We start from the raw sequence: 23,447 nt of genomic DNA, 5'->3' as shown, positions 1-23,447 counted from the left end.
TCTATAATCTTTACCAAACTTGACCTGCGGGGTGCCTACAACCTAGTTCGCATAAGAGAGGGGGACGAGTGGAAAACCGCCTTCAAGACCCAGTACGGGTTATTTGAATACCTTGTGATGCTCTTCGGGTTGTGTAACGCCCCGGCCACCTTTCAGGCCTTCATGAACGATGTCTTTCAGGATTGTCTGGACCGGTTTGTTGTGGTCTACCTAGACGATATACTAATTTATTCCTCATCCAAGAGTGAACACACCGAACATGTGAGATTCATCTTACAAAGGCTGCGAGAGAACCGTCTCTTCGTCAAAGCCGAGAAGTGTATCTTCAATTCATCGGAGGTTGAGTTTTTAGGTTATGACCTTACCAATCGGGGCATCCGGATGAGCCAGTCCAAGGTTAAGGCCGTCTTGGAATGGCCTGGTCCTACTACAACCAAAGCCCTACAGTCATTCCTGGGGTTCTCGAACTTTTACAGGCACTTTATCTTTTCATTTTCTACCATCTCGGCTCCTTTGACAGCTTTAACTAGCACAAAACAGCCATACCGATGGACACCAGAAGCGCAATCCGCCTTCGAGGCCTTAAAGGCGGCTTTTTCTTCAGCTCCAGTGCTGCAACATCCCGATCCGCTCCTACCCTTTTTTGTGGAAGCTGATGCTTCTGGGACGGCCATCGGGGCTATACTGTCGCAACCCTGTCAGGACTCGGGTGAGATTCATCCGGTTGCGTTCTTTTCGAGAAAACTGACACCATATGAGCGCAACTATCCTATCACGGAAAGAGAGTTGCTGGCAGTCAAGGACGTTTTCTCGGAATGGCGTCACCACCTATTGGGGGCCCGTTATCCGGTTACTGTCTTCTCTGACCATCGGAGTCTTTTGGCATTCAAGTCAATGAAGTGTCTCACTGCTCGGCAGGCCCGCTGGCACCTTTTCTTTTCTCAGTTCAATTTCACCATCACGTATCAGCCAGCCCGTCTCAAAGTTTGTGCAGATGCCTTGTCTCGCCTGCCTTCTCACCCAGAGCAAAGCAAATCCGATTGCCCTCTTCTGCTGCCTTCTAGGGTAGTATGTGCATGTACTCCACGCCCTTTGCTCCGTTCTTTAATCTCGGACTGGGTGAATACACATGAAGAGGAATGTGTAGCCCTAAATCTTGACGTGGTACAAGGACTTCCCTATATTCAGGGCCGCCTGTTTGTGCCCCCGGGGAAAGCTCGTCTCCAGGCCCTTGCTTTGTCCCATGACTCCTTGATAGCGGCTCATCCAGGCCAAAAGAAGACTCTGGACTTGCTCCGTCGTTGGGCCTGGTGGCCGTCTATGTCTCAAGACGTGGTTAACTATTTGGCCTCCTGTTCTGTGTGCGCTCAATGTAAGGTCTCCCGGTCTAAACCTGTGGGTTTGTTGCAGTCACTCCCGGTCCCTCACAAGCCATGGTACATGGTCTCTATGGATTTCATTGTGGACCTGCCACCGGTTGACGGTTTTGACACCATCTGGGTGGTAATTGATTATTTCACTAAGATGGCGCTTTTCATTCCTTGTGCGGGTTTGCCCTCTGCTCCGACATTGGCCTCATTGTTCCTTAAAAACGTATTTCGTTTCTTTGGTCTGCCTTCTATTGTGGTTTCGGATCGCGGACCGCAGTTTTCGTCACAGTTCTGGAGGGCTCTGACGGCATCTCTTGGCATCGATGACAGGTTCAGCTCTGCCTTCCATCCACAAACCGATGGGCAGACTGAACAGCCCAACGCTACTCTCGAGCAATACCTACGCTGCCTCACACTTCGTTTTCAGTCCTCTTGGTTGGCGTTGCTGCCACCCGCTGAATTCGCTTATAATAATTCTCTGCATGCCGCTTCTGGTGTATCTCCCTTTTTTGCACTTTACGGACATCATCCGCGGTCCTTGCCCCTGGATCCTGACCTTCCCATTGACACCTGTTGCATGCTCAGGCAAAAGCAAAGAAATTTGCAGACATGCATTGGACACCTGCACCCAACTACCGTGTGGGTATAAAGGTTTGGCTGTCATCACGCAACCTGAGAATACCTGGTAAACGAATGCTGTTACCCAAGTTTGTGGGTCCCTTTCCTGTCACAAAGGTCTTAAATCCAGTTGCTGTGCGTCTTTCATTGCCCTCGTCCTGGAAACAGCACCCATTATTTCATGTCAGTTTGCTGAAGCCTTGACCAGCCAACATGCGGTTGCCGGTCCGCCCACCCCCGGTGCGGGTGGATGGTAATGATGAGTTCGAGGTGGCTGATATCCTGGATTTTCCACTTCGGAGGGGTCGTCCTTTTTACCTGGTTGACTGGAAGGGATTTGGCCCTGAGGATAGGTATTGGGAGCCTTTATCTAATATCCATGCCCCGGCCCTGCTTCGCCGCTTCCATGCCCGTAGGGGGGTGGTCCCGCCTTTGGGGGTGGATGCTGTTATGCCTCGGCAGGCCCGCAGGAAGGTTATTGCCCTCCGTAAGGGTATGCGTCATATTGCAAACCCATTCTACGCCCACTGGCAACTGCCCTGGAAAATAGTGGCTTTGGCTCACCCCGCAGCACTCTGCGGCAAGTTTGGACTACAATTCCCAGCTTTCCGCCTCCCGCTGTCAGCTCAGAAGCGATGATGCGTGAGCCTCGGTTTCGTCCGGTTCCGTCTTCTCCTTCCCGATTTAAACGTCGGAACCGGGCGGAACGCTGCTTCTGATTAAAGTTGCATCCCGGTATTTAGAAGTTCCGTCTTCAATCCTACTTCAATTACCCGTGTACCAGACCTGTTTCCTCTTTCCCGGACTGCTTTTGCCTGCCGCTTTTGGAAAACTACTTACCCGTGTACCAGACCTGTTTCCTCATTCACGGACTGCCTTTGCCTGCCGCTTTTGGAAAACTACTTACCCGTGTACCAGACCTGTTTCCTCATTCACGGACTGCCTTTGCCTGCCGCTTTTGGAAAACTACTTACCTGTGTACCAGACCTGTTTCCTCATTCACGGACTGCCTTTTGCCTGCCGCTTTTGGAACCTTGTGATCACGGCATCGGTAAGACTCTTCTTTTCACCACTTGCTAACAAGCACATCTCCTGTACTCTTTGTACCTTGCCGTTGAACTATATCACCTGCAAAACTCCAACTCAATTGGGTCCTTCATTGTTGCTGTTACCATCCTCTTTCCACAATCAGACTTCTATTGGACATTCTTCAGTAGTGCACAGGGACGCTTTGCGGATAGTGCACCTACCCGACTCTAGTGCGGCCCTCGTTCCGCCTGGGTTTAGTTTCCCTAACTAACCTACCCATTTGTTATTTTGCACTTCCGTTTTCATGAACTCTTTGGACATTACAGATTTAACAGCACATCAGTGGTAAGGGTTTTCTTTTTGTATGATTACCCATTCTCCTTATCTAATTGACAACTATAGTCAGGATAGGTTACATTTTCTTCTCTCACTTGTAGGTGGTTCCGGTGGCCTTGAAACAAGGGGAGGGCATAGTTCAGGTACTACTAGAAAGAAGTATCGAGGGAAAGGGATCTTTCTTAAATTTCCAATTGCTCATCTCTTGTTTTTCCTTTACAGCTGGGTTCTTGGCGGCGTGTCCTCCCTGCCCTTTTGAGCGATCAGTCCCTCTGCCTGGTCCTACCCAGCAGAGAGTCATATCGTTAAAAAGGTCTTGTGCCCTCACAGAGAAGAGGCTAGGTTGGAGGCCCCGACCTAGCTCTTCAATCAATAGTTCAGGCCTGTGCCTTCCGGCCACCGATTTGGTATACTTCCCGTCCGGTGAGTAACAGTCAGTCAGGGCCTATTTCTCTGTTGCCTAGCCACTGTCAGGAATCTGTCCGGGATCAACAGGAGTCGAACCAAACCGGCTCCCTCCCCATCGTCTCAGACACAACAGGAACACTATACATGGTGTCAGCGCTCATGATCCCTTCGGATTCCCCGTAAAAGAGGGTTATTTCAGGGAAACAAGAAATTGGCAAAACCTCGTCCCTCCGTGTTGTTGCGTTGGCGGTTACCATGGAGATTAGGGCAGGCACGTCGACCCGCTCCACGTCAGCCGCACCTTTAGGTTATGTGACCGCAGCTAGATAAACTCTAGCCAGCAACAAACTCGTTGCTTCTGATTTTGATTTTGGAACCTGCTACGTATCCTGAGATATCCCTTGTTTTTGCCTGCTATTTCTGGATTCCTTGCCTTCCTGTCTTTGCCTCGCTATTGTTACCCCTGCTTCATCTTCGCACTTGTGATTTCCTCGAAGTTACGGCCTCCGTGATTGGAATCTCCATTGTCTTCCTCTTCCTATCTATGCTATTCTCCTTATCTGTTGTCCTCCCGCTCCTTCCATCCTTCCAGCTTACACCCAGAACCATTCCCGTTCCACCCCGCTGCTTCTTGTTGCCAAACTGGACCGCACCCAGGAACTGCCATTTGACTCACGCTTTTGATCGTCAATACCTCCCGTTGCCGAATCAGAATTCCTTCTGGATTGCTTTGCCTCATGTTTTGTCCTGTGCAATTCCTTCAGTTATCGACCCGGACTGCCTTATGGATTGCTATTGCCACTCTTTTGATCAACGTTGTTTCTGAACTCATCATCGTGGACTGCATTGGATTGCCTCCTGTTTCTTGGGATCCACGTGCCTATTGCTCCTCAACCAGACTGCCAGTGCACCACTCCTCTCCTCTTCCCCGGTACGGACTAGAGACTGCCGTGGTACCATCAGGGGCTGAGGTCGGAGCGTCCTCGTTTCGTCGGGTATTGGACTTCCGACCCTTACGCATGCGCGTGCCGGCGGGAATAGTCCTACCCCCCTGTACTTGGCGGTCTTACTGGAGCATTGGTTGTTTCTGGAATACTTGCTGTCAACCTCATGCTAAGAGTGTCTGTCTTTATTCTTGTTGCTGCTTTTCGTTTCACATTATCTGAGTATTAAGGATTCTTGTTTCTTGTGTATTGTAACAGCAGTTTTCTGGTCCTTGTGAAGTCGGCATAAAAAGCATTTATTGTGTCAACTGGAATACTGTCGCACCCAAGGGAGTCTACTGCCACGCGGTTTTTGGGTCCGTTCTTCCAAACAATTGATCCCTGGTGCTGGTTTTCTTGTATCCAGACACAGGGTTACATTGTAGGGTAGAATTCTTAGTCTACACTACGGGGGCAAATTAAGAAGGCAGTCTCAACAGCCACAATGAGCAGATGTATTGGATATATTCTACTGTTCTCACAGTGTTGTCTATAGGTGTACCCTATTGCACTGTCTTAGTTTTCCCCTTTTCTAATGGCTTGGCAGGCAAATAATGATGGTCTGGAGGGTTGCCCAGAGCAATGCCAGAGGCTATTATTAATTCCAAACCTTCCAGCCATGCCCTCTTTTGTTTTGTGTAAATCACACAGGACAGGTGTGCCCTGACGTGGGTCCCGTGCCTGCAGGGCCTGGAGTCCGAAGCTACGCCTCACTGACGAGGCCCAACTAGGCCGAAACATGTTTGGGGACGCTGGTGGTCTCGTGCAGAAAGGATGTGACCAAGCAGCTCGGGCTGGACTGGCCTTTTGGGGTGGGACCAAGCCTGATTTTCATGTGGTCTTTCCCCTTTTGTAATGGCTTGGCAGGTGAAGAACGATGCTCTGGAGGGTTGCCAAGAGCAATGCCAGAGATTAAGATTAATTCTAAACCTTTCAGCCATCACCTCTTTTGTTTTGTCTTTGTTAATGCTCCTTGCAGCTAATTTCCAAAAAGATTGATCAGTCTCTGCTGCTTCCAGAATGATATCCCAGCGCTAACGCTGGAATTCTTTTTGACTCTGAAATAATGATTGCGTGACTGAGTGGGATCTTTGATAAAGCACACAATGCGAGCTGAGTCGCCTCTTGACGTTGCATTATTGCGCTTGTGTACCTCTTTCTTTGAACTAAAAGGTCTCTGTAGCTGAATCGTGTATTTTTAAGACCTATTCATTATGTGTTTGCCGGTATCTCGCTGGTAATTCCGGCAGGATACCAGCAAATGGCCTCTACCGTTTCCACCGCCTGATATCCCAGTATTACCCGGATATTACAAGCAGCGGAAAGGGCAGTAAGTTTCCATCCATGGAGTCCCATAGCACTCCATGGATGGATTGCCGGAATCACAGACACCAGTAGTACTGGTGCCGATGATTCCAGCATTTATTTGCCGATAGGGGACTGATTTACCTGCAGGTTAGGCCTGTTGGTAAGTCATTGCCCCCACCAGCAAACTTGTTTCCCCGATCCAGAAACAATCCAGCAATTTTACCTGTATTTTTTCCTGACCGGGGAACTCGTATTGTAATGAGCCCCTACTTTTGTGCAGCCTCATTTCATTGGGTGGTGAACCCTGAGACTGTTGGCTTCTGTTTGAATTAAATGTTTCTACCATGGCAGTCAATCTTTGTTTTTTCCGGCAGTTTGTATAACATTGGGTTTTGCTGCCCAGGCACGCAACCTAAACTGTCCCCTTGAGCCTGAGCTGAACATTTGCATAGATGCAGTAAAGGCTTTCTTTGGGTAATTTTTATATTTCTTCTATTATTGGTAATTTCTATTAGCAAGTGGTGGGTAGATGTACATTCTTCCAACATTGGGAATGACAAGGGGTTCATGGTCACCCTTGATCTTTCCAACAAAAGCAATTTGGAAGTGCTGGCCAACACCAAACGAATGATCTGACATCAAGAAAATAATTTAGGAAACATAAATGACTAGAAACCCTTGCTCCTAGAAATTCTCTCTACACAGCTGTAGTCACCAGGATCATCTCAGTCAAAACAGCCGATCACATCTGCACATCCAAAAGAAAGGCTTCTTCAAAATCTTCCAACACATCAACAGTCCACTTATCAATCTCACCATGACACAGGCCACGGAGAAATACAACACGAGATCCACGGTTTCCTCATTGACACGACTGAAAAGACCAGACAGGATATGGACATAACCAGTTGCCCTCACATGTTCTTTCGGTTGACATTATTCAGTCGATCTAATTGAAAAAGACGTTTTAAGACTCTCAATTCGCAGGTTACCGGGGAGCCAGTATTCTCGAGCATATACCGTGGTTTCATTGACTAGAATGACTAAGTGGTAAGTTACTTTCTCATTCATTTTCATTGTGGGGGTATATAGATATATGGAGGGGTTATGGGTATGAAGATGGGAAAGAGTGGGTTGATGAAGCCATGTAGTACCCCATAGTACCCTTTCAAGAACATGGCTCCCTTCGAAAGCAAGACCCCCCAACACTGGTCACACATTGAAATATTAATAAAGGGCCAGGAATAGGCTTTAGTACAGTGGTTTACTGCCACTCTTGCCCCATCATTCTTTTCAACAGCATCACCAACTTTTCAATGATGAAATAATGTAACAAACAAACCGTATTGAGTTGACCTTATGCACAACGATATTTGTTAAAAACGACATTTTTACACTGAACAGCAGAGTGTGCTACTTTTAAAGATATGTCAAACGTCTTTGGAAATTGTATATAGATTTTTTGAGAGTTCAGTCTTTTCCTAAATTGATTGTTTTAGGATTGGTCACTCTAGTCTGCAAATCGTCCTCCTCGTCCCCCTCGTATGCTGCAATTTTCTTCAAGCAAAAATGATCATATGCATGCATTCCATAATATGTGTTGGCATGCGTACCCCACTTGTAGAGAATACAATCCTGGAAATCATACTTACAGAACTTGTACCCCTGAGGAAGGACATGAGATTTCGGCAGACTGGTAAAAGTATCAGCATGCAGTTGAAATTGAGGCACATCGCAGAGGCTCTTGCCCAAGCTAGGGTGGTCTGCGTAGAAACAGAATGGAGATCACACATATGAAGGCACACAAGAAAATTAGCACTCTCTGTAAGAGCAAGTAAGACCAGGTAGTGGCAGCTCATCTTTCAATTTAAGTTCCTTGATCTGCTACTGGGGCGGTATTACAGAATTACTTCACCAGTGCACGTGCACTTAGCACTAAGGTAAACATTTCTCTAGCGCAAAAAACATTATTTTACCCTAGTGCTATTTCTCAGCCCTGGTACAAAAATGCCTTAAACAAATTATTTTTTTATTTGTACCATGGCAATGTTTGCCATAATCTTAATAGCACTTGCGCCATTTTAAAGTTTTGGTAATGACGTCCTGAGTGTGTACCCATATAAGCCTTCCCACTGGATGTTGTAGGATGAGAATCAAGCTACCAAAGAGGAGTCAATAACTTTACATACAAACAAAACAATAGCTTAGACTGTTATTACACACATGAGGCATTGGCTTGTTCTTCAATTATTCAGTATGTATGCAAACCCGCTGGCAGGTATTTGTCTGTTATCTTTGGGATTCTTTGATTGTTTTGTTGTACTTTGTGTTTCATATTTGGATTGCGAAATTCTTATGTCTGCTCAATGCTCAGGTGGCAGAGCTGAACTTTGACTGCAAAAGCACGAAAGGTTCCATGCCCAAGATGTGCTCCTCAAATACATCAAGTAACCAAAATAGAAAGAAACAGATGAAGGATGTGTTTGAGCCTTCCCTCTTGTTACACAAGGGAAGTAAGGTCTATCATTTCTTTCCAATGCCCAACATGTACATATTTCGGTGGGACAGCTGTTTTTTTTTTGCTTGTGTCCATTTCTTTTTTGAGTGTCACTGGTGGAGGTGCAGATGTGGAATTTGGAGCCATGAAATCTAGGTAGCGGTCTAAGCTTCCCAACACCACAAACCACAATATTTCTCTATGCTTCAGTCCATTTCACTGTCAATAGTGGGAGTGCACAAACAATGACCAGTATAAGAAGTATGTACTGTATAAAAGTTAACAAAATTGGGCTGGTTCAGCACAATCAACGCTCGGCCGACATTGCAGAGTTTGGTGTAGAGGTGAGGCTTAAGGAGCTTGAACGAAGGGAAAGGGAGGTCAGGTGCAAGATGGAGGATATCGGGAATAGGGAAAGGAGAAATAACTTGAGAATATGGGGACTCCTCGCCAAAGAAACAGAAACGCCTCAGGACCTGGAGCAGACGCTGGTGTGCTTGTTGCACAAGTTACCTGGATCCACGTCTAAGAGGGAAATCAGATTTGACAGGGTGCATAGGGGCTCAGGATCTGGCGAAGGACCTCATTCGGTGGTTATGATATGATATGACATGATAAGGCATTTATAACATGCCTATACACAAGTGTTTCAAGGCGTGACGAGGCAAGGGTGGGGGAACAGAGGGAAGACGGACAACAATCATACTGAGCCAGGTGTCATTCAGATCGCGCAAGTGCATGGGAATGGGGGAAGTGGGAAAGTGCGGGGGGAAGTGGGAGGGGACAGTGCAGTGCATGGGATAATAGAATAAATAAGCAATAAATAAAAATATGGCCAGCAAGTGCAAAGTGCCACAGCTACAGAGACAAGTAGGACATTCTTCTGAAAAGTTGGCACTATAGATTGGGAGGGAGCACAAGTAAGAATTTTCCAAGACCTCTCCTCCTACACACTTCAACAAAGAGCGGTGTTCTGGCACACACATTATTGTTGTAAATCTGGTTCTGTACTGGTTGAGGTTGGGAAGGATGGTGCTGTTTGCAAGACAGGGGTATGATTGAACTGAAAGTAGCAACCTTGAATGTCAACGGGCTCAATTCCCATAAGAAGAGATCATTGACGTATAATATGTTTCGGAGACTTAATTTGTCTGCATTGTTTTTACAGGTAACTCACTTTAAACAGGAGAAAGAGTGCCCGTTGCGGAAGTGGTAGGTGGGTTAAATGTTTTGGGCCTCGCATAAAGAACATAAAAAGGAAGGGGTGAGAATCTGTCAGGGGTTAGAGGGTCGGGAAGTCGAAAGTGGTAGGGAGCAAACAGGCTGATAAGCAGGATAGGGTTGCATGTACAAGAAAACGTAAAAAGTACATAATTCATGGCAGATGCCAAATTTGACCTATGTGCAGGTGCCTAGCGCTGAGCCCAGCAGTAAGGCAGCCAACCACCACAGCAGGAGAGGACAAAGAACAACAGATGCCCCAAACCACAGCAAGAGAAGAAAAGGGTAGAGAAACGACATCTCCCAGCAGCCTCCACGAGGCTCACACAGCACCAGCAGGCTCCCTCGGCCACGCCCATGTCTGTGCACATGCGCACGCAGTCGAGTCATCCGTGCTAAAGACTCCCGACTGAGCAGATGCTTATCCGAGGTGCTCAGGTCCGCCAAAGGCAATTCGACTTGCAGGGCCGCACCTTGCCTGATTCAACACCCAGACACCGCAGATCTAAATATAAGTGCCACGGCTCTGCCATTTAGTTCACGCAAGGGGATACTAACCTAACAACACATGGGAGATGCTGCAAAACTAACTGGGAACGTTTTACTTACCCTTGAATTACGGGTTGACTGTTAAGTTTACACCGCCAAAGATAACGAACGATCGCTCTGTTGCAAGTGATAGCACAGCCTAATTGGGTTCTTTCTGGGTCCTATAGATGCTGGCTCAGCGCCCACCGCAGCCACAGCACGACCCAGAACTCGCCCGCAGACAAAATGGAAGCTAAAGCATCAAAGCTAAGTATATCATGCCTTACATGTGTTCTACATTGTTAATGTGACTTGCAGACTTGCACTAATGGTCAGGAATAGTGCCCAGTGAAGCAAATGCGGGTTAGACTGTCCGGTGCATTAACTGGGTTATAGGGCAGTCCAGTGAGTAAACCTGACTATGAAGGTGTCCAGTGCAACCTGGGTTTGGCAGTACAGTTATTATATGAGGAAGTGTGCTCAGAGGGCACAGAGGTTATGGTCAGGGGAAACAATGGGGGTGATAAGTGTGCATGTGTCTGAGGGTGTCTGCATGCACGCGTGTCATCATCACAACGTGCCAAAAAAGAGGCAAGGAGTATTTTCCCTGTATCCCCTTACCCATCAACAACCTCTCCCTATCCCTCTACCCGGTTACCCTACAATCCCCTAGCCATCCAATCCGCGGACCCTAACCCTCTTTCCCCACAGGGGTTGCGGACACTCTGCGTAATCACTAACGCAGACTCCAATAGGCCTCTGGGGGGAGGTAGGAGTGCGTGATACCTCTGCGTGTGACTGGGACCTGACAGAATCTTTTTGGAGAGGGCCTTTCAAGTGAAGGCACTGCAGGTGAGGAGGGGTTTTGAAGGGAGATTACTTGCAATCAAGGGGCATGTGGATGGGGTGGCAATTACACTGGCTACGATATACTCCCCGAATGTGGGCCAGCTCCCCTTTTTTGAAGCAAGTGTTTGCGGTAGTCAAGGAATTGGGGAAAAGGCTATATGCTAGTGGGGGGTGATTGTAATATTATTGCTGACTCAAAGGTTGATTGGTGGTCAGCGAAAGTGGGGGAGTATAAGCCAATGGGGAAGTAGAACGGATACTTCACACACCTTCTGGAGGACCACTATTGGGGGGATGTTTGAAGATCAAAATTTCCCCTAGTAGGAGGGTACACCTTTTTCTCGCCCCCACACTCCACATATACCAGAATAGATCTTCTACTGGTCCCACAAGAGCAGGAGGGTGACATTGCCTTCCCCTAAAATAGAGACGGTCACATGGTCTGACTTCGAGATGGTCATGGCTGATTGCTGACGCTGCAATGATGTCCTGCTAAGAGATCCTTTCTTAAGCAGTTTCTAGGGTGGGAGATACAAATGTTCTTTGATGCCAATAACGCAGGTGAGGTTCACCCAAACATGGTATGGGATATGGCCAGAGCTACGATGAGGGGACTCTTTCTGGCAGAGGTGGCGTGGAGGAAACGCAAGATGGGGCTAATTGAAAGCAGATTAAGGGTGGAAATACAGGGGCTGAGATTACAGCTGAATGAGAGGAACCAAGATATGGAGGGCTTGTTAAAGGGCATATAGGACAGGCAACAGGCACTGCATTCCACGTTGATCGGTGAGGTGGTTAAGGAAATGCGATACAATAAGCAACAGTATTATGAGAGGGGTGAATGGGTGGGGACATTACTGTGGCAATAAGACCCAAGGCAGCGGGCCAATACCGCCCCAGGTAATGCCCCTGGGCCGCTCTGGCCTTAACGAAGCCCCGGGGCATTACCGTGGGCGGTATTGGCCTGCTGCCGAGGGTCTTATAGCCATTAGTACCCCAGCCAGTTAGACCGGGGTACTAATGGCATTCAAATAAGATGGCCGCCAGGAAAGGGAAAACGTAGTCCGTTTTCCCTTTCCCTGGTGGCCATAGGGAGAGGACGCGCTGGAACAGAAGTGTTCCCAGCGCGTCCGCTCCCAAAAAAAAGAAAAAAGAAGGTAAGTGGGGTTGGGGGGGGCAGGGAGGGGATAGTTTGCAGGGGAGGGGGTGGAGGGAAAAAATACTTACCTGAGTCCCTGGCGGGGGAGGAAGGCAGCCTCCAACCTTGGGGAGGCCCGGAGCGGGGATGGTCCCGTTTTGAGCCTCCTCATTGGTTAAGGGGCTACCACGCCCTCTGCCGGGAACAAAGGCCGGGACGCTCATACGTCTAAGGGAATACCGTGTGGTATGGCTCAGAAAAGAGCCAATCCACGTGTAGTATTTCCCGTGGACAGAGCGTGCCGGGTACTACTGACCAATAGGGTACGAGGCAGTAGGGGGGACAGAAGAGTGTGAAAGTTCAGGAGTGCCAGTGGGACAATAGTGGGTCTGTGAGAACGGATCTGTGGGTATTTCGGAGACTATTACGAAGCACTATACATGCAGGCTCCTGGGCGAGAGGGTCAGGCCATCAGCGCATACTTAGATAGTGCAGCAATGACTAAGCTGACAGTTGAGGAAGAGGCCCTCGTGGAGGCTGATATTACAGCAGAAGAAGTGTAATTGGCTATAGGGGAAGATTAAAACCCAGAAAGGCCCCCGGACAGGATGGCTATACGGCAGACTTCTATAAACAATTCCAGGAGCTTCTGGCGGAGCCGTTATCTAAGGTCTTTAACGCCATCTACAAGATAGGGGAAGTCCCAACCACATTTCTCGAAGCACAAATAGTGGTCATTCCATAACCAGATAAAGATCCTATGCAATGCCAGGCTTATCGACCTATCTTGTTGTTGAACGTTGACACCAAATTATTTGCAAGAGTATTGGCTTCTAGGCTGGAGATCCACCTCCCACGGCTGATCTACCCTGATTAGAATGCTTTATTATGAACAGGCAAGGAGCTGACAATCTTTGCAAGACCTTTCATGTGTTACACTCTCCTACAGTCAAAGAGATGGGAGAACTGATACTGTCCCTCGACTTTGAAAAGGCCTTTGACCGCGTTAGTTGTAGTTCCTTCAAGGGGGTCGTGTCTTTGGTGGGGATGGGGGCAAAACAGAAGAGTTGGGTCTCTGCTCTTTATTTCAGGCCTAGGGCGAATGTTATGCTAAATGGGGAGGAGTCTAGGACTTTCCCACTTGGAAGGAGAACCCGACAGAGTTGCCCCTTCTTTATGCTCATGTTATTGAACCATGGACAATAGAGGTCAAAGCTAATGGGTTTATTAAGCGGGTTAAAATAGGGAAAGGTGAATATAAATTAGGTTTTTTTGCGGATGATGCCCTCCTGTATCTAACGCAACCACAGACTTCCTTGCTGAATTTACTGAAAGGATTAACTAGGTATGGAGAGCTTTCGGGATTCTAAATACATTTTGGAAAATCAGTGGCATATCCGGTGGGACCATGGGAATCCTTGAATGGTAAAAATATGACAGGATTAGCTTTTCACGCCCAGTCGGATGGGTTCAGGTACCTGGAGATACCGAGTGATCCTGGTAACCTTTTTATGGAAAATGTCCCCCCTTTGTGGGATAGGTACAGGTAGCTCTAGATCTACCTGGGCAGATCTAGATTTACCTGGGCTGAATCTCTCCTGGATGGTGAGGCTAAGTTGTATTAAAATGGTGGTCCTTCCTAAATTTATTTTCCTATTCTAGGTGCTCCCAACAGTTCTTCTGCCTTTCTTCCTATAGTCAGTTAAAAGTAGACTTCTGAACATGTTATGGGCTCGGTTCAGACCTAGAATAGCTTATAGGGTCCTCACACAGCAGGATGAGGGCGGGGTTGGATTCACAGATTTGGATGCATACTACAAGGTGGCCCAACTGCGCATACTGATAGACCACCTGGATCCGGCCTCTACGAACCAGTGGTTGAAGATGGACAACACAATATTAAGTACTGTAACTCTAGGTGAATGGCTCTGAGTACCCCAGAAAGAGATCCCCAATGCAGTTGTGAAGAGGCACTGTGGGCAATTTCGAACGAAAGTGGAGCAACACGATGGCTGTCAACATGTCCCCCTGCCCTCAGTTGTACCTGGGTTCACCCTCTGCGAAACCTAACAGAGGAACCCTTACAATTTCAAAGTTGTATGAAGTGTGTCTTAGCAGAGCTGGGCAGTTATGGGAGGATGGAATATCGACAGATTAGAAGAATGACTCCACATTGTCTAAGCTATCCCCCTTCAGATATTTGCAGATCAAGGGCGCTCTCAATGATCCGCGATGGGGGTTAACTTACAGAGATACCTACCCACCTTTGAACTAGTTCTCCTACAGAACACAGACTCTAGGGGCTGAATAGCACATATTTATAAGACATTGATGCAGGCGGAGCCTATTAACTGTTTAAAGGCTAGGGAAAAATGGGCCAAGGGCTTTCTGAGGGAAATAACAGATGACCCATGGCTCTCCATGTGTAGGAGGGTCTCACATTCCACCGTATCCCCACATTATAGGATGCAAGCAATTAAGATCAGACACTGTTGCACCACCCACCTGCGCTTTTGCCCAAGAAGTACCCTTGGACAGACTCTCACTCCTGGATGTGTTGTCGCACAAATGCAGATTATTATCATATGTGGTGGGGGTGTGCCCATATGCAAACATACTGGGGGAGTTCCTTTCTTGGATTAAGTGGATTGTTGCAATTTTGCGATGCCTCACACCATGGTGGCTGTTGGTTGGTGTCTATGAGGAGGATGAGGTGGAAGAGGCAGGGAGTCACATCCTGCTAGTGGCTGCCAGGTGTTGTGTGGCACAATTGTGGAACCGTAATAGAACCCTGGCCCTATGGAGAAACAATGGGTCCAGAAAGTCAGGTTGATTTAAGACATGGAGTACTTAACGCATATCCTAAATGAGTCTAAAACGAGGGTTCAAGAGATTTAGTTACCCTTCTTTATTAGATGGATGGAACCAGACTATATGAGATTGCATTTATGGTTGCCTTTTTTACTGTTTTTTTTATTTATTTCTAGTGTGTTGCAGGAGGGAGGGTGTGGGAGGGGGGGTTAAGAAGGCTTAGAGGTTTTTAAAATGTGTTACGCTATGCTGTAAACTTTTTCAATACCTGTCTCATTACTGACAAAAAGCTAATGAAATGTGATTTTGAAAAAGAAAATTGGGGTGGTTCTGTTGTGCCTGGAAGTGTTTAAGGTCAGTTCAGCTTTTAATGCTGCGTGGCTTACTTGTAGCAGCACTTGTATATAGCAAGATCTGTAATTGGAATACTGGGGTTACCGAGGGCATCATTCTGATACCTGCTGTATGTCTACAAGAAAGAGTCTGACCGCCTGAACACACGTGTGAGGATCAATTTCTAGCGATTCTGATCCATTGCACCACAAAAAGGGAAGACAGATCATAGATTAATGGTCTACGTGTGGTAAAGGGCGCGTAAACCCAGGATCCACCAGGAGTGCTGCGTAGCCTGGATTGTGTAACACGTGGGGCCCAGAACTAATGTAGCGAAGCCCACCTTAAGGGGAGCCTGCAGAGGGAAGGGTTGGCCGAATGTGAAGAAGTGGCAAAGTATAGCGAGTGAGCGCAAATCAAGCAAGGGGTGTCCTCCCGAGAATTTATTTAAAATTATGGGTTACAATTGTGCATTTTACAGTACACTTTATGTGATAAATTGAGCCACACAATTTACTATCGGTTTTGTAGGGTAGGACATGCAAAAAGCCCATTATATACCAAGCCACCAACAATGCACAGGAGAATGTTCATAATGCCTTTGCCCACTATATGCCAGTACTCTGCAAATGTAAAAAAAAAACATGTTCATACTGATTGTGCCCACACATGTCCATTCTGGTGCACCTATTTATTCCATTAGTACCCGGCGAGAGTCAAGCAAAATGCAACACGCATTCTGATTGGCTCTCGTATTCGCAACATACTCATGTTTGCTTTGCCCATAATGCCAGTAATGATACTATAAAAAAACATGCTTATGCTGGCCAATATATGCCAGTATCCCCACATAAAAACATACTTCTATTGGCTATGCCACAGTAAGAAAACATGCATTTGCTGCCTAGACAAATACCCCCATATATAAAAACACTCATCATGTTGTATTTGCCCCCTAGCGCCAGTAAAACATGTCATGCCACAGTAAGAAAGCATAGACTTGTAGGATGCACAAATGTCCCGCTTCCATGTAAGAACACTTATGATTTTGCCTTTGACCTTAACACCCGTAAAACAATGCCACGCCATAGTAGGGAAACATGCCATCCCCTTCCCATGTAAGAACAGCCATCATGTTGGCTTTGCCTTTAATCCAAGTACAACATTCCATGCCACACTAGTACCCAGAAAGTCCAATTGTGCTCCCCCCCCCCAATCCCTCCTTCACATAATAACACTTAAGTTGGCTTTTCTTTGCTCAAAAACATCAGTAAAACTTGCCACGCCCCTGTCAAAATATTTTCATGCGCCAAAGCCCATCCCTTGGCCTCAACCTTGCATACACACACTCACACAGAACGATACAGACACATTCACAGAGAAACACACTCACACACTCACAGAGATATATGCACAGAGATACACACACAGATATATACACAGATATATACAGAGATATGACATACACAGATACACACACTCACACACAGAAGCACCCTCAAAGAGACACACGTACACACAGCCACAGATACATATACACAAACATACACTGAGATGTATACACACACAAAGATACACCAACACTGATATACACACAGGCAGAGATATACACACACAGATATACAGAGATACACACAGACACAGATATACACATGCACACACAGACATGCACACACATATATACACAGACAGAGATGCAGATGCACATATTCATACACATTCGCCCACCAGTTATGCACCCATACAGCTTCTTTGTCATTCACACGAGCACCCAGAACATTCACACTGCATTCACATGCACGTTCGCATACATGTACACCATTCACATTGCATTCATTCATATGAGTGCACTTACAGACACCCTTACAAATACACACACATACGCAACACACAGGCAGAGACATACACAAAGCTTTTTTTCCTTACCTGCTGTTTCCCTCCAGACTCGCCACTGCCTTCTCAGCTGCTCCATAGGCCTCTCGCTAACCGGCTCCACACGGACCAGAACCAGGAAGAAGGGAGAGCCTCATGGCACCTGACTGTTATAACAGTGTCGTTGCTCCCTTTTACATAAGTCCCAGGAGCCAGGCCGGGCTCCTAGCGCACTAATTGCAGCGCAATCAAGAACACGTCTCACTCGTTCATAGCTTTGACCACGACTGCCCTTCCTCCACGGATGACATTGTGGTGTTTATTCCACGTCACCACGTAAACGTGGTGACATCAACATAACACTCCTCTTCTTCCTCATGAAACAAACAAAATACATTCTACTCATGGCACATCATTCAAGTCCTTACTCGCGCACATAGTCACTTAGCTGATCTGATGCCTTACAGCCGTTCACAGGTGGTATCGGCTGTGCTGCCGTCTGGTCAGACTCGGAGGAGGGCTATATGGCTGCGGTTCTGCTGATCGTTGTCCTGGGCTGCTACCGGGGTCGGACTCGAGGGTTCCCTTTTCCCCCTCATCCTCGTTGGGGTGCCCCCTATCAAAGAAAACGCTGGTCTGGTGCCAGCTCCCCACTTGTTCTTGCTCCCTTGTTGTCGATCCTTCTTCAAGTCTGTCCCTGTACCTTCTCAGGTCACTGCCTTCTTTCCACAATGTTTTTGCAACCCATCGCCATCTGAAATTTCTTTAACCACAGGGCCCATCTGGGTTCCACCGACGATGGCTCCAGGTATGGGTCAAATGGGGCTCTGGGAACCCCTCCATGTCCCCTGTATCCTTGAGCTTGTGGCATGGGGTTGGGGCTGAAGCTTGGTGCCAACCTGGCAGTGGTCACTGGTGTGACAGCCATTTTGTACAGTCTTGTGTTGTGAGTGGCTACCTGTGAGCGTCAGCATGGCGTTTTTCTGCACCTCTCCCCACTGCTGAGTTGAGTAGAGTGCACTTTCATTCACAGCATGCTTCCGGTGCGGAGGCCATTGTTTGGTGCTGGTCTGCTTTGCTCGTTCGCTGATGAGTTGCCAGGGCGACAAATTCTGTGGAGATGTCTGTGCTGCGCTGGCCTCCTATTGTGCTGCTCACGCCTCGCGAGGTAGGGGGAAGAGAGAGGGAGAAAGTGTGTGTTTTCCCCCTCGCGGGTGCCATGCCTTTGATTGTGTGGGGTGCGGATCACTTCCGCCTCATCGCCAGTGTTATAACGGTGCCGGTGCTCCCTTTTACATAAGGCCAGGGAGCTGGCCGCTGCGCGTATTATTCGCAGGCGGATCAAGAACACGTCTCACTCATTCATAGCTTTACCCGCAACTGCCCTTCCTTCTCCGGAGGACATCGCAGCGTTTATTCCACGTAACGTGGTGACATCAACACAACACTGACATGTGTGGTGCGTGTGAGCCGGAGAGCGACCCTGCTGATCAGGTTGCAAGGTGAAATTTGTAAATGCCCATTCAGCGCTATGTGCTGAGTGGGCATTTACTGATTTTGGGTGGGCCTCCCCGTTCAGGCCCTACCCTATCTGCGCCTCAGGACTGTTGCCTTGCCTTTCACTGCTCATCTGATTTGATTTGGGAAATGTCTTTGGTGCACACATAGACATGATGGCAGGTATCTGGTATAACAGCTGCCATTGACGATTGATTTCAATGTAATCTCTTTTTAATTTGCACCGAGAAACCAAGCACAATCAGTTGAAATCAAGCAGCGTTGCCTGGATCAAAATGGTGCTTTCCGTCAGCATGAGTATTTCCTGCAATTGTGGGAACATTCATGCAGGAGTCCTATGCTTATCTGCATTGCATTGAGTGGATGTGGAGGGGATTTGTGCAATCAGGCAGAGTATGAATGTTGTGGATATCCACCTCATTCAAACTGAGAGTCCAAGGTACATGGACAAGTGTTCTAAACTCTGAACTGGATGCAAGGTCGGGATTGCTGGCAGTGGTGGATTAAGCGATCTTGCGAGACTTGCAGAGCTAATTTCATCAAACAGGCCATACTGGTACAGCTGACGTATTGCCTCCAAACTTGCTTAATTTGCAGCTCATCCCTGGGAGTGGCACTGCAAAGCAGGTGGGCGGGTAAGGTTAACTCCCATGGGAAGCGTCCCAACTCTGAAGAGGGGGCAGTTGCTAAATGCACAGTAGGGGTGGCAGCCTTAATGTGTTTTTGTTTTTCATTTATTAGTAATTAGCTTTGGGCAGGCTAAGGGCCTGATTCACGAAAAAGTTTTTCAATGGGAAATTCCCATTGGAAAACACGTTGTAAATCAAACCTTGGGTGTCTAGAATGTTTTGGCAATCAAAGGGGAGATGGGCACTTCATCAACAGAATGCCAAAACCAAATAGCATTCCCATATTCTCTATAAAACTGCTAGAGCTTCCAACAAAAGGACTGTTTACTAAGTACATTTAAGGGACTCTACTTTCTAATCACATCATCTAAGGTCATCATTAACCAACGTCAACTTCTCTGGTGCTGGGGTGAGGATAGGTGCTCCGTGACAAAGTAAGTTGTGCATTTGTAAAAGTTATATTCTCGCGCTGCTGCGTGTGTGTGCAGTTCGCTCGCAGCAGCGCCTCCCCGACTGCGTGGTCCCTCGCAACTCCCTATTGTATGAGCCTCGTGCCCCCCATTCTCCAGCCTCCTGCACCCATGCGCCCCCTTTGCACTTCCTCATTGACTGCCCTGTTTTGCATTGTATTGCTTTGTGTTCTGCTGCATTCTTCCTTCTTCTAGGTTTACATTTGCCAACTGCTTTGTTCTTTTGTGTATTGTTTTGTGTTCTGCTGTGCTCCACCCTCCTCTAGGTTCTCTTTTAATGACTGTTCTGTTCCTGATGCCCTGGTAACCTGATTTGCTTACCGGACTGCTTTGTTTTCCGCCTGCTCTTCCATCTGAGTTCTTGTCTACTTAGTCAATAGTCCACTATTCTCTTGTCCCTTTCTGTCTCGTCTGCTTGCACCCCTCCTTGTGTCCTCCCCTAGTGTCTCCCCCCACCTTTCCCCTCTACCACACTTCCTCTCTCTTCTTCCCCCACCTACTCTATGGTGCTCTCTGTTTCTCCTATCTTTTCAAACTGCTTCTCTATCGACTATCCTGCTCTCTTCACTAAGTCTGGTAGGAAGAAGTTCAAAAAGGATAAACTGGTCTCCAACCAGGCTTCCCTATTGCTGACACCTATACCAGTGCTTCCTCCAGACAGACCTTCACCAACATCCTCTTTGTCGTTCCCTCGCCAGACCTATGGGCTCTTCATGCGGTCTCTGTGCTCTCTCCTTTCTCTTCTTCTCCAATTAATGGTGGCACCCAGTGGAAGGCCGTCCTGGCCCCCTCCCACTCCTCTAAGTTCATCAATAATGTTTACCTGAATGGCACCATCTTGGTCCAAGGCCCTCTGGCCAACCTTCTCCTCTTTGATAGACGCTTCCCACGCCTCATGAATTTCCTTTATTCTCCTGCTGTCCTTTCTCTCCCTTCTTCGGCTTCCTTGCCTCCCCCCTCTCCCCCTCTGCCTCCTCCTTGGCTACATTGCCCTTTCCTCCTTCCTCTTCTGCCCCCCCCGCTCGGGCTCCTTCTAGACCTCTGTACCTCTGATTTGTACCCCTCCCCAGAAGTCTTTCAAGGTTGGCAACCTTCTCCATATTGCCACTCTCAACTCTCGGTCAGCTGTCAAACACTCCTCTGACATCTGCCGCCTCCTGGAAGAACTTGATCTCGATGTCCTCGGTCTCACCGAGACATGGTTCACGGCCAGCTTTGTCACAAGCTTTCACTCTCTCCTCCCTGATGGCTACAAGATCCTCTCTGTGCCCAGATCCAACCGTTCCGGAGGGGGTGTAGTCTGATCTTCCCGGAGTGGATTCCTGCCTCTGTCATTCCTATGCAGGCCTACTCCTCTATCGTATGCCTTGTCTGCAGGCTTTCTCTCTCGTGGCCACTCTCTTACCTTAGCTACTATCTGTCAGCCACCTGGTCAGATCACCTCCTTCCTCTCTGAATGGGCAGACCTCTCCTCCTCCCTCATGGCCTTCACCACTCAACTCCTCCTTCTTGGAGACTTTACCATCCACCTAGATGCTTCCTCTCCCTCCTATGGACTCTTTCGCGACCTCTGCGACTCTCTCTTTCTATTCTCCTCTCTGTCCTGACTCACTCTGAAGGGCACACTCTGGATGTTCTGATCTCCTCAGAACTCCCCCTCACTAACCCCCTCACCACTCCTTTCTCCTGGAGTTATCCCTTTCTCCTTTCCTCCCATCTCTCCCTCTCTAGCCCTCAGGCCAAGCCAACTCCAGCACTGCCACCTACCTACTCGGTCATCCGCCCCATGAAGCGTGTGTCAGTTGAGGCTTTCGCCGCCACTCTCTCTCTCCTCCTCCTGACTCACATCCTGGCACAGCCCTTTCCATACTCCACTCTTCTATCTCTGACACTCTTGATGTTCTTGCCACTGTCATGAGGATCTGCATGAAGCCCATGCAGGGTTGATTATAACCCGGTGAAAAGTTTGCTGGATAGTCCTGGCCTCTTGATTATACGAGCAAATTCTTAAAATGCCTAAATGCGTGTGCAGCTCGGTGATTTCTGCCGTCTGTCTGCAGCTCCCTGGAAGGAATGTGGGTGCGGCTGTGCTATCACCGGGTTATAATCAAGTTACCTCACCTTAGGCACCAGAAAATATATCCATTGGAGACTGACTGATTCTATTACTTTCTCAATTTACAAAAATCAGTGACCTATCATCTCAACAACAATACGCCCTGAGGACGGCCCGGAGAGGGCTGAAACACATGTTGGCGTGCAGTGTCCACTTTTGTTATTAAATACTTGTACTGACACTTCTACTTATATTGTAATCATTTACTTACTCAAGCAAGCTAAAGTTTGTTAAGTTTGAATTGTATGACTGCTTTTGAGGGAGCGCTGACTGGCAGGCTACACCTACTTTGTTTATTCCTATCATCAACAAGCTGCATCTAGGTGTCAACGACCAATACAAAGAAGTGATATTTATCAGTAGGGTTCATTTAGACCATGATTTTAAATGTATAACTTACAGCGCCAGTTCTAAGGTTTGCAAAGACATGTGTAGTAAAAGATGTGCAAGCATTTTGCATATGTACTGACATTACTGGAAGTGATTTCATAGGAGTAAGATCAGTCTTTGATACCCAAGAGAATCATGAGATGTTATATTACAAGTTACCATCAGTGTTTTAAGAGACAAAAATGAGTGTTTAATACGTGAACGGTCACTAAGATTATTATATAGAAACAACATTAATACCATGTGTCTGGCTGTTTTTGACACTGGGCCTGATTCACAGAGCGTTTTCCTATGGGATTGCGCCATTATAAAACGGTTCTGTGAATCCGGCCCACGGTACATTAAGTTACTTTTAGGAACTTCCTATTTTGGCGGAAAACATGATTTGTCAGGACCACACACTTCAGTTAATGGGTAAAGTCATCACTTGGGCCAGTCTGCCATTTAGGTACTTGCCCACATATGTTCTCTGCTCTAACCAGTGTGAATAAGTGTTTGTTTGGCTCCCACAGACTAAAACTCTACCTTACGGCGATAATTTGACAAGTGCACATATAAAATAAACCAACCGGGCAAACATGTAGGTTCTTGTGGAAACATGTTAAGCAAAAGAAAGATGATTGAAGTTTTAAGATACCCTTTCTGGACAGAAGACTACAAATGCCAAAACTGAAGGAATGTGAGCCTAAAACCTCTCTTTTGGGGTCTTTAATTGCACTGTCAAGCTTTACAATAAATGAAGATACCGTTTAACCTACTGACATTTAAAAGTTGATAAAATCCTATGTTTTTGGCACATGGGAACCCCCTGAATTCTAAGGATCAGTCTGAGCTTGGCATCAGTGTGAACTGAGTGCAAGGCAGGTGACACCCACCAAATGTAGGTGTGTCGAGAGTTATGATATCACACTATGTAAGAAAGTCACCTGCTTATAATCAGTTTTTGACAAAGGCCTGAAGATCGCTATTATGCATAATGTCAAGAAAATGTGAAACTTCACATAAACAAATGATTTTCTGTGT

The 23,447-nt window shown here is 47.3% G+C and overlaps 1 protein-coding gene across 2 annotated transcripts in view; it reads right to left on the bottom strand.

Annotated features, from left to right (window-relative positions):
* The window catches only part of NOX3 (NADPH oxidase 3), a 530,542-nt gene extending 511,944 nt beyond the window's left edge, over positions 1-18,598 (bottom strand). For both annotated transcript variants that reach the window (XM_069607737.1, XM_069607738.1), the window contains exons 1-2: positions 17,356-18,598; positions 7,705-7,815 (exon numbers count right to left, since the gene is read on the bottom strand). In XM_069607737.1, the coding sequence (XP_069463838.1) occupies positions 7,705-7,785 (81 nt within the window). In that variant the 5' untranslated portion in view covers positions 7,786-7,815; positions 17,356-18,598. The remainder of the gene's footprint in view (positions 1-7,704; positions 7,816-17,355) is intronic.
* Positions 18,599-23,447: the final 4,849 nt, after the last annotated feature.

Source organism: Ambystoma mexicanum, chromosome 4q (genome assembly GCF_040938575.1).
Source record: "Ambystoma mexicanum isolate Mex_15411 chromosome 4q, UKY_AmexF1_1, whole genome shotgun sequence".
Taxonomy (NCBI): Eukaryota; Metazoa; Chordata; class Amphibia; order Caudata; family Ambystomatidae; genus Ambystoma; species Ambystoma mexicanum.
This window is presented reverse-complemented; position numbering and strand designations above follow the sequence as displayed.